This window comes from Rousettus aegyptiacus, unplaced genomic scaffold (genome assembly GCF_014176215.1).
Source record: "Rousettus aegyptiacus isolate mRouAeg1 unplaced genomic scaffold, mRouAeg1.p scaffold_m13_p_12, whole genome shotgun sequence".
NCBI classification, from domain to species: Eukaryota; Metazoa; Chordata; class Mammalia; order Chiroptera; family Pteropodidae; genus Rousettus; species Rousettus aegyptiacus.
Window position 1 is genome coordinate 4099052 of NW_023416287.1, and position 11655 is coordinate 4110706.

The following is an 11655-nucleotide window of genomic DNA, read 5'->3' on the forward strand; positions in this document are numbered from 1 at the left end:
CGCCCCTCCGGCCCCGGGGACGCCAGGCGGGGGCTGCTCCGTCGGGGTCACCGGGCGTTTCTCCCCCGCTCCCGGAAGCCAACCCCAGCCGGACGCCGCGCGCCTATAAATAGCGCGCGTGCGCCCGCCCCGCGCTCTCCCGGCGGCGCGAGGACAGAGAAAGTTGCGCGCGCGGGACTCCGGGCGGGCGGCGGAGGCAGGAGGGGACCCCGCGCCCCGCGCCCCGCAGCCCATCCCGCCGTCTCGCGCGCCCCGCGCCCCGCGCCCGGCCGCCCGCTGCCCGCCCGCCGACGCCTGAGCGACCCACGCCGAGCCGCGGGGGAATTTTTGGCCGAGCCAAGTGGGAGTCGCCGGAGTTCGGGCCATGAGCACAGCCTCGCGTCCCGCTGCGCCCCGAAAACACCTTCCGCCTCCGTGATTCGTCCCCGCCGCACGCCGGGCTCACGGGGCCGCAGCGCGGCGCCCGCGCCGCCCCCGGGGCTGCTCCGAGCCCCCTGCATTGTTTCCCGCTCCGCGGCTCGCCTGGGGGTGCCCGGGTTCGGAGTGAGCACTGACTGCCATTCCCCGCTCCGAGGCGTGGATGTGAGGTCTCGGAGAGTTTAGATGCCCGGGAGCCAGGCGGGGTGCAGGGGCCCCCGGCAGGGCTGATTGCCGGGCAGAGGGCGCGGTCGGGGGTTCTGCACGAGCGCCTCGAAGGACAAAGGTAACGCAGCCGGCGAGAACGCGCGGGCGGGGACTTCGACTTCAGACCGCGGAGTCGCGGGCGGCGTGTGCGCCGCCGCCGCCGCCGCCGCGCCGCTGTGGGCTTCGCCGCCCGCGTCTTCCCGAGCGCCGGGGTCCCGGGGTGCGCGGCGGCGCCGGGGAGCAGAAGCGCCAGCGCGCGGCGGCTGCCCACGCGCCTCGCTCGCCATGGGCTCCGCGCGCCGGGCGCTGTCCGTGGTGCCGGCCGTGCTGCTGGCCCTCGCCCTGCCCGCGCTGCCCGTCTGGGCGCAGAACGACACGGAGCCCATCGTGCTGGAGGGCAAGTGCCTGGTGGTCTGCGACTCGAACCCGGCCACGGACTCCAAGGGCTCCTCCTCCTCCCCTCTGGGGATCTCGGTCCGGGCGGCCAACTCCAAGGTCGCCTTCTCGGCGGTGCGGAGCACCAACCACGAGCCCTCCGAGATGAGCAACAAGACGCGCATCATTTACTTCGATCAGGTCAGACGCCGAGGGACGCGGGGCCCTGGGGCGGGTGGGGGGGGCGGGCGATGGCCGGGCGCCGCAGACCCGGCCGCCTGCTCAGGCCGGGCTCGCCCGGTTGGGATGTGGGGGATCATGTCGCCGCTCGCCTCCCCGGCGATGTCTGGGGTCGGAAACTTGCACTGTCTCCCCCGCCGGCGCCCCTGCCCCCATCCCCGCCCGGCCTCCGGACGAGGCTGCTGGGTCCGTGGGGGAAAAGCTGGGAGCCCAGAGCCGGGCAGCGAGAGCTCAGGACAAGTTTACCAGCAACAGGTCCGTGGGAGCTGGCGCCAGTCTGCTGCCTGGACTTCGTAGCCTCTTGGCCAGAGCTTGGCCCCCTGGCTCAGACTCCTCAAGCGGGCGCCAGGGAGGCTGTCCCCATAGCACCCCGCCGGCCGTCGCAGGATCGATGATTCGTTTCTCCCAGGTGGAGAAGCCTCTTCCCAAGCAGAGCTCGGGGTGTCCACACTCTGCGGAGATCCTGCAGGCGGCCGGGGGTGGGGGGGCGGTGGTGGCCGGGGTCCGGTCCCCCTCACCTTTCTGCGGCCAGGATCCCCCACACGGGTTGCAGGCGCCGCCGCAGGGCAGAGCCCTTCCCTGGCGCTTGGAGAAAAGTTGCGGAGAAGGAGGAGCAAAGGGACCCGGCGGCGACTGTGCCCAGCTCCCACGGGGAGCCCTGCGGAGCGGGTTCTCCCGCCGGCCCCTGCTCCCTGCTCCGGTCCTTTCCGGCGATTGCAAATCACCGGGGAAAGACAGACTTTGGAACCGAGGGCCGGGGATGGCCGAGGGACTGATGTTATCGGTGGCTTCTTTTTAGCGCCCGGAGCTCAGAGGTTTGGCTGGTGAGAAACCTCAGGATATCAGCATAGCTTTAGCAAGGAGTCTTAAGACTGAAAACTGACTCAGAGGTTTTAATTTCAACCCCAAGAGCATCCAGAGTCTTTTTAATTACCAAGTCCCACCGATAGTTCACAGTCGTAGGCAAAGCCACATGTGCAGGAGCATAGGTTAAGTGGTACCGCAGGGTGTGCCAGGGAGGGGGCCGGGTGACATTTGTAGCCTTTATTTAATCGTTCTGTAGTAATGCACTCTCCGGCTGGCCAAAAAACAGAGAGTGCCTCTCTAGGGCTTGCCGTCAGACAGCCGTAGTTTTTAAGGAATCAAGCAGCCCCTGTGGGATTTTGGTGCAGTATTTCCCATCCCGGTGGAAATAAAAGTCTAGCACCACCCCCGGTTCGTGTCTTGCTGCATTAATTCAATGCTGGAATATGTGGACGTTGCACTATCCGTACAGCGCATCCTTTTCAATGACCTTTCCATCAAATAGAAGCACAGAAGGGTTTGTTCTGCTCTTTGGGAGCCATGCATCTCAGAGACAACAAGACACACTTTCTTATAAATCTCGATGTGCCTGGATGCTCTAATTACCATGTAGAGCCGGTCCAGCCGTGTGCGCAGTCAACACTAATTAGCCATTTCTGTGGTTGCTCATGAGTTATGCTGCTTGCATCTGACTCAGGAAGTCCCCACTAAGTGTTTCAAATTATTTCAAATGTGCTTGGAAAAAAAAAAATCTTTGTAGAGCTTCTGTTGGGGATTATGGCATAGCCGATGATTTGTCGTCGAAAGATCATTGATCATCAGGTCAGAGAAAGGAAGCCGATGCTTTGGAAGAAGGTGAAATCTCAAGATAAAATGATACACATAAGCGTGTTTGAAATCAGCGCTTGAGCCTGGTATATCTATCTGATCATCACCATGTTCACTGCTCAGAGGTGGGCATATGTCTTTAGGGAATTATGCAGAAGGGTAGACGTTGGTATAAATGTAGTGTTTAAAAGAGACAGTGGCAGATGGCCATTGATATAAGGGGAATGCACCTTTATAGGGACACATTTTTTTTTTTTTTGAATGCTACTTGTCGTTTTATCTCTTGGAGAGAAATGGAAGAAACTGTAGTTATTTCGCAACTCCCCCTCTCCCAACACACACAGACACACACACACACACACACATTCTCTTTCTCATAGGAAGGGACTTACCTATGTGACACTTGCAAATTTAGTTTAAGAGGTCGCTTATTGCAATTCAGAGTTAATTTCATAATCAGTAGAACCAGATTAAACAACTTGGAATACAAAATGCAGTGTTGTTTTTTTTTTTGGGGGGGGGGAAGTACTTATTTTTCACTTTTGACCCTTGAACTCTGAATAACGAGCAGGTGATTGATAATGGATAATGGATGCCAGTGGGAGGCACGGGAGAAGGCTGTTCCACAGTCTGTCCTTATCCACGCTCTACTCCTTGGCAGCCTGCAAAGGCTGAGTCATTGCCAAAATATAATTAAGTCCTAGATGACATAGGGATGGAAAAAACGGCCATGGACCTGGGGAGAGGTTTGGCGGAGGCTCAGAGGAGGGCTGGGCATTCAGGTCACTCCGTGCACCAACTGCTCAGTGTGTGGACCATGTCACGCAGTGGAGGGAGTGCCCAGGCCTCTGTGTGTTGTGTCTAGGAATGACTGCAGAGAGCCCACGGATGCCGATTGGCTGTCTGGGAACGCCACCTCTGGCCCGTGCAGGATAGCAATGTATATACATGGCAGGTGCCTCTGATCCGGCTCTCAAGGTAAAGCTGGTATTTGTAAGCCCTCACATGTGACTTAGATGTTTCCAGTGCCATCGGGCCTTGCTGGAAATTGAGGCATGAATGCAAAGCAGTTACTTTATTTTTCCCTCCTCCGTTTGGAAGACAGAAGAACCTTCTAATATACACATGCGTTTTCCACGTCGCTACAGAGGAAAGGAAGAGAACTCAATGTTTCATTCTCTGTGGCTCCTTAAGCTAGTTGTCTGTCAAGGAAAAGGGAGGATGGAAGGAAACTTAGTATACTGTATTATGCAGAAGAGGCTATCATAATAATTTACTGTTCTGTATTATTTTTATTTCTAGATCCTAGTAAACGTGGGTAATTTTTTCACGCTGGAGTCTGTCTTTGTAGCACCGCGAAAAGGAATATACAGCTTCAGTTTCCACGTAATTAAAGTCTACCAGAGCCAAACAATCCAGGTACGTGGTCTGACCTGTTTTCGCTCTATCCTCAGCCACAGTGTGTATTGGCTGTAAGTTACGCATTTATGTGTTTATCCAAATATGCGTTTTCACTGTAAAAATGACCAACTCTACACAGTCATTTATTTTTAAAACACTTAATATCTAATCTTTTTCTTTATAACGTCTATTAAGGCGCGTGACAAGAAGCATATAGAAAAAAATAAACAATCGAACGTATCACCTTAATAACAATCAAATGTTTAGAAAAGGTGGCGTAATAAACACTCAGTGACACAAGTCTCTTTAGAAGATCTTGATTTCATTTTGTGCATATGCACAAATTGTCTGAATTTGTTAAGGAAAAAAATCATAAGACTAGCAGAGTTTTATAAGTGCCTACAAAATAAATAAAACAAATTTGCCATCATTGTTAAAAATTAGGAGACACAGTTAACCATTAGGGACAAATTCGTGGAGGAACAATTCTTCAATATACCTTTTTAGCAAGAGTGTACTGCGTTTATTATGCATCAGGTAGTTTTCTGTCAGTTACTCTGATGCGCGTGAAACCTCATCAGTTGCAGCTCCTCGGTTAGCAATATGTTTTGTGCTGTGCTCTGAGATGATGGGCTCCACTTTACACTTACAGACAACAGTGGGGCTGGTTTCTATGATGCTTAAATATGCTAACACCCAACAATGCCAGCGCGCGTCTATCGAATTCTAGGATAACTTTTTATCTCACGCTTGATGTTCATATTGCATATTGCATACTACGTCCCTATGAATGGCAGATGCACTCATGTACCACCTTCGTGTGTCTTAGTGAATGGATAAACCGACCAGCCTCAGAGTTAATTTACTCAGTATCATTTTTAATGTAAAAAAGTCTGACTTTTACTGCCATGGAAAAGCCTTCCCCATGCCCCGCTACTTAGAGGTTTACATAATGCTGAATACAGTACAATCGAAATCGTAGTATGGAGGAAAGTGAATGAGTTTTGAGTTTCTCATCTGTTAATAATTTTGAATTTATTAATTATTAGTCCTTTGCAATTATCCATCATTAAAATCTTCAGCGGTAGTGGCAATTATTATTTTTAATGCACATTTTTTTTATCAGGGAAAACAGAAAAAGAAATCGCAGCATACAGAGTATAGAATTTCAAATGATTTTCAGCACTGTGCATGTCACAGCTGCATAGCAACCTGCAAGGAAGTGGGTAGAGTCTCGCCGTATCTGCGTTGGTCAGGGCAAAGGGCACTGGGTCTCTTTTTACTAATATACTGGGGAACCACAGGCTTGCTTTATTATCAAAAGATCGCTATTGAATATGAGAGGCGAATAACGTAGTAAGCTTAATTTATTCACCGAAGGGAGGCCAATATCCACACGGCTAGGTGGCTCTTCATGGATGGTGTTCTGTTTTTGCAGACATTTAAAAAAAAATTCTATGGGATATATTTCAATTTTATTTTTAAAAATCAGCTTAGTAGACCTACTATGTCTAGCCACTGCAATCGGCTAATTTGAAAGGAAGGAGATACATTTACTAAACATCAGACATTTTTTACTTATTATCAGACATTATTTATTATCTCCAGTAGACATTTGGACTTTAAAGAGAGCTTTTCAGTGATTTTTTTTCTCTTTTTCCTTTGCAGGTTAACCTGATGTTAAATGGAAAACCAGTAATATCTGCCTTCGCTGGGGACAAAGATGTTACTCGTGAGGCCGCCACTAACGGGGTCTTACTGTACCTAGACAAAGAGGACAAGGTTTACCTAAAACTGGAGAAAGGTAACTTGGTCGGAGGCTGGCAGTATTCCACGTTCTCTGGCTTCCTGGTGTTCCCCCTATAGAATTCGCTTTCTCCACACGGTGTGCCCAGGTGAGGGGCGGCCCGCCTCTGAGCTCCCGGAAGATCATTTTCTCATCGTCGGATCGATGTCTTTCATTGGTTTCTCCTGGGTGGTCATGGATTCTCTTTGAGGAGTCTAGGCCTGTCGGAACCAATACAGTTTTACAGATTACTTTCGTGTGCGTGCTTTCGGGACTCTCAGCAGACAATACCTATCTAAGCGTCAGTGTAACAGTTAAAGCTGTCTGCAGTTTCATTCTGAATTTGATTTCCTGGAATTACTGAATTTGTTGCAGGTGTGGGATTTAATTAATTTATTTTTCAAAAGACTGGCGACCTGGTATAAGAATGAGAGAACTCTGTGTAGAGCGCCGACTTCCATTGATGGTTAGTGTGAATCTGCCAAAGAACTGTATATTGTGTTGGTGTATTGATCACCCGTGTTCTTATTCCTTTGGAATTAGTTTGTTCTTTTCTCTTAAGGTACCTGGGGTCATTTTTCAGTGACTGGCTTTGTGTCTTCTCTACCAATAGGGTAACAACGAATGGCTTGCCGGCAAATTTACCCTGTGACATTACCAACATGACTTCCCTTAAAAAAAAAAAAAAAAGAATGCTTCATAGTTGTATTTTAATTATATATGTGAAAGAGTCATATTTTCCAAATTATATTTTCTAATAGGAAGAATAGATCATAAGTCTGACAAGGAAAAAAGTTGCTTTTCTGGGTTCTAAGTACACAATCCCCAAACCTCTGCAAAACAGCTCTCCTCTGCGGGAAATCTCACACTTTGTTGCTCAACTTTAATTAACATGATTGATAATAACCACTTTATTAAAACCTAAGGGATTTTTTTTCCCCCTTAGACATGACCACTTTATTAACTGAAGATGGGATGCCCTTGTTTTTAATTATACCTATTTTTCAAAACTTCTGTTGTGTTTGAAGTATCATCTGGTTTTTGCCTTAACCTCCTGAAATTGTATATATTGATCTGTTCAGCTAACATTAAATCCAGATATCCCATATCTAAACCTAGTGCGGCATCTTATTTCGTCTTTTGTACAGATCACCTGAATTCATAAAATTATTTCTGTCTGTTCTAGAATAAAGATTAATCTATGTTAGCGGCACTGTTTTGTTCTTTCCGTTCTGGAAACGTGTGCTCTACAGGATTTATTTCCTCTCTCTCACCCGTCTTTCTTCTCTTCCGCCCCCCTCCCCGCCCTCCCCCTCGTTTCTTTTTCCTGGAGTTTAAGAAAAGCTTTCTGAATTTTCAGGGACTATCTTCTGAGTCGGCATAGGCGATCTTTACTGTGTTTAATCAAATCTAGCAGTCGTGGACTTGCCAAAAGAGAATCAGTGAACTTAGTGATCTCTTCTTTCAGAAGGACTTTTCGATAGGGGGTTAAGTTGAAAAAGATCCCCTGACATGTCAGGAGGTGCTTTGTAAATGAGTGAATGGCGATGAGTATAAAGACTAATATTCTCAAACCGAAGACTTTGGGCAAATACTTTCCTCTTTTTCCAGCACTAAGAGACAAACAGTAGCCTCCTTCTTGAGAGGAACTGTTATTACAGGTGTCTTGTCTGGACCCTTGACTCGATGTCCTGGTCTGCTGTCGAATGAAACAATTTCGGGGGTCCCCTCTTGGAGCTGGTAGCATGGAGGAAGGTGTTACAGGGCCCTGTGGGAGAAAGCACGCAGGCAGGTCTGCCAGGATAATTGTGATTAATCACCAAGTCAAAACATTCATTCATCAGAGGCAGACTCCCCCTCCTGCCCTCCCACCCCAAACGATCTGGAGATGTTGGCAGTGGATCCTCTGTGTTTTGCTTGGCAAGTTACCTCTCAGCTAGCTTTCCGTTAGAAACCTTTCCTCCTTTGTGCTTGTGTAATGTGAAAAAGACATTTGCATGGGAGGCCTTCCTCTAAATATGGGCAGCATCCTCTGGAAGTGTACTTGATCTAACGTGGGCCACCCCACAGGTCTCTGCGTTCAGAGTTCGTGCCTACACGTTGCAACAGAGTGAATCAGACTTGACTAAATGAGTCATCGTTTTTGGCAAAATGGCTCAAGAGTGTTGGAATTACCAATAGATACCTATGACGGGACAGAGAAAGTTTGGTGCTTGACAAAGTAGACCAGTGTAGAAACGTCTTTTATAAACACGCTTGTGGCCATCCTTTGGGCCTCACCCTTATTTTTCTTGATTTTTCTGAACATAAAAGAACACTGGCAAAGGCCTCGACTTTATTCCCTACACCCCAGTGTATATATTTTGGAATGCAAAATCCCTTCAAAACCTTCAAGGGAAAAATCAGTACGAGAAGGCCCTGAAGCTGCGGTCACCAGACGTGGGAGGGGCCTGACCTGGGGGAGGAGCCTGAGTGCAGAGATGTGAGGTCTGAAAAGCCGTAGGGGCTTTTTCCACAGGGGTCCTGGGAAGTGAGACTTACCCGGGCCACGTGGCTGGAAAGACAAGATCGAAGCGAGGGAGCAGAAGCTACGAGGGACCAAATGATTCAGCCAGAGGAGCGTGGCTCTTGGAGAGATGGAGGATGGGATTGCACGGCCTTCACTTACGAGCTCAGTGGCCTTGGGCAGGTTTCTTCAGCTCTCTGAGCATCCGTGGTTTCATTTGTAAACGAGAAACGGTTGTGAGGATTAAATAAGACATGCGTGGCGCCAGGCACACATACGAGCTCTGCTAAGGACCTGCTACTCTTCCGCAAACGTAAAACCCTAACACAGGCGAGTCGGGGGACGGGGATATTAAGACTGGCGTGGGGGAAGGCATGGAAATTACCTCCCGGTGGGACTGGTTGCAGGCAGGAGGCGGCCGTGTCAGAAGTATTTTCAGAAACAGAGCCAGATGCTCCCTGCGTATTCCCTGACTTGAAAACAGTTTTCAGAAATCGCTTGGTCCACAGAAATGCTAATTGCACACGGTATTTGCATTGACCCTGTCTGCGTCCATCGCAGGAGCCTCCTCAGGTGCTCCTCGGCTCCTTTGACTGTCTCTTGATCTATCGATCAACAAATGCAAGCAATTGTCTGTAGCAAGCATTTTCCCCCTGACAGAATCCCAAGAAAACAACATCATAGGAAATAAAGAGCCTGTACCTGGGTTCCCACTGATTCCAACTGTTTTTTTTTTGGGGGGGGAGGGTTCCCCATGACCCCAGATTCTGTTAGAGCCTGATTATCTCATAAAAATTTGATTTTAATTTTTCTTTCTTCTTTCCTCCCTCCCTTTTTTCCCTCCTTCCCTCCCTTCCTCTTTTTTCCTTCCTTCCTTCCTTCCTTCCTTCCTTCCTTCCTTCCTTCCTTCCTTCCTTCTTTCTTTCTTTCTTTCTTTCTTTCTTTCTTTCTTTCCTTTCTCTCTCTCTCTCTCTCTCTCTCTCTCTCTCTCTTTCTTTTTTCCTCTTTCAGCTTAAGGCTGTTTTCCCCTTTCTTTTTGGTCACTGGCAACTTAGATGGTAGCATATCTCCTTTCAGCCTCTAGTTTTAGCAAGTTACTGCTTTAAATCTTGAAATAAACATCGTTAAGCAAGATTGATTAAATTATCCTTATAACGTGTCATGCGTTTGGCTAGGTGTCGAGTTTATAGAACTGGTGACATCTTCCCTTTTCGGATCTTCCTAAACGTCAAACTAGAATCTTCAAGCTAGAAACGTCAGGCTCGAATGTTCTCAAGGAGCAGTGGGGGTCTGCAAGTGTGGCCGAGGGCGCTGGGCTTTATGAGCCCACCTCTCCTATTTAAACAGCCTGTCCTCATATCGATGGTTCGTTGGTGACAGCAGAGGCCCAAATTGGTTGATCTAATGACCAGAAAGAGCTAATGAAAACAAAGAGGTGACAGCATGTGACAGCAGTTCACGTTCGTGGCTGTGGAGCTGAAGTTCGATTCTTGTCTGATGAGGTCTTCTGTGGTAGAGAGGGGCATGAGATTCAAGAAGTTGGTTTCTCCAGCCCCTCTGATGCAAGTCTAGCTTTAATACAAGTTTCCCATGTTTTAGAATCAAAAAGATGTGCTTTTTTGGGGGTCTCTCCTGACCATTCTATAGAAAACAGCTTTGTGAACTCGATCCTGAAGTTCTCCTACGTCATCTTCTCAAACGAATGTGCGTAGAATCATCTAAAAGTCTCAATAAAATGCAGACTCTAATGCAGTAGGTCTGGGGTGGGACCTGGGATCCTGCACGCCTCACCAGCTCTCAGATGCTGCCGAAGGCGCTGGCCCGGGTACCACGTGTGGAAGAGCAGAGCTTCCCTCAGTTTCTCAAAGTAGGGTCCGCAGACCAGCGGCGCCCACATCACGGGGGCTTGTTAGAAACCCCCAGTGGGGCTTACACTCAGCCCAGGCCTCCTGAGTCAGAATCCGCATTGTAACGAGACCTTTCTGAGGTCTCCCCGCCCCACACACGGTTCTCAGGCACAGTAAAGTGTACGAAGCTCTGTCTTTAAGCAAAACCCAGAGACCGCCTGAGTCAGAGTCGCCTGGGCTGGCCTTGGGGCAGCTGCACTTTAAAGTTAGAGGTCGTCCTTGTCACCTCCGTCCCCCCACCAGGGGCAGGACCTTCTGTCCGCAGTGACCGTGACAGAAGCGCTCCTGCCATCCTTCCTAGTTTAAACTCAGCGAGTCAGAGACGGCGCGCGGAGGCCGTGACGCAGGTAAGCGTGAGGAGCGCGTCCCGTGACGGGGCAGGCTGGCGGGGCTGGCGGCAGCTCGTGAAGACGCAGGACCGTGGGAGAACTTACCTGGAGGAACGGCGCGGGGACCGTGGCGTGAAAACGAAGGTAAGTCGCCGAGGGGAAGCGGCCGGCTCGCGAAGAAACAAAGCCCCGAGAGGCGGTCTGTGCGTCGTTAGCATTTATTCTGAAATAAAGAAGCAGTTACCTCTCGCCTTCCTTTGTAACGACGTGATTCTCCCCCGGGGACTGCAAGGCTCCGTCTAAGTGCGCCTGGCATTTGGCTTCCAAGAACATGATCAGCCGAGTGAAGGGTGTGTGTGTGTGTGTGTGTGTGAGAGAGAGAGAGAGAGAGAGAGAGAGAGAGAGAGAGAGAGAGAGAGAGTTAGTTGAGAAATTTCAATGACGCCAGCAATGTCTAGTAGGCAAGTCAGTACATTTAAAATTCACCCAGGGGGGCACGGTTCCATGCTGCAGCGGTGAGCACGTCTACTTTACACGCAGAAGGTCCTGGGTTCGCCCCAGTGGAGCCACAGTCCACGGTCTGTGGCCATGCTGCCCTGAACGAGCCCATGTCTGATCTCAGAAGCTAAGCAGGATTGGGCCTGGTTAGTACTTGGATGGGAGACCACCTAGGAAGACCAGGCGCTGTAGGTACAAAAAATAGTAAATAAATAAATAAATAAATAAATAAATAAATAAATAAATAAAATCACCCAGGGGCTGAAGCCTTTCTTAAAAACTTCTAGGTCCAATTGGCGATTTTACAATGAGGAAAATACGTTGTCATAAGTACTGAGCCAAGGAAGTCTTTATTTC

At 49.5% G+C, this 11655-nt stretch overlaps 1 protein-coding gene across 1 annotated transcript; it reads left to right on the forward strand.

The window, feature by feature from the left end:
* Nucleotides 1-909: 909 nt before the first annotated feature.
* CBLN4 (cerebellin 4 precursor) lies at nt 910-7111 on the forward strand. Its single transcript, XM_016127582.2, has 3 exons — nt 910-1200; nt 4174-4290; nt 5941-7111. The coding sequence occupies exons 1-3, from the start codon at nt 910-912 to the stop codon at nt 6136-6138; spliced, it is 606 nt and encodes a 201-aa protein (XP_015983068.1). The 3' UTR covers nt 6139-7111.
* Nucleotides 7112-11655: the final 4544 nt, after the last annotated feature.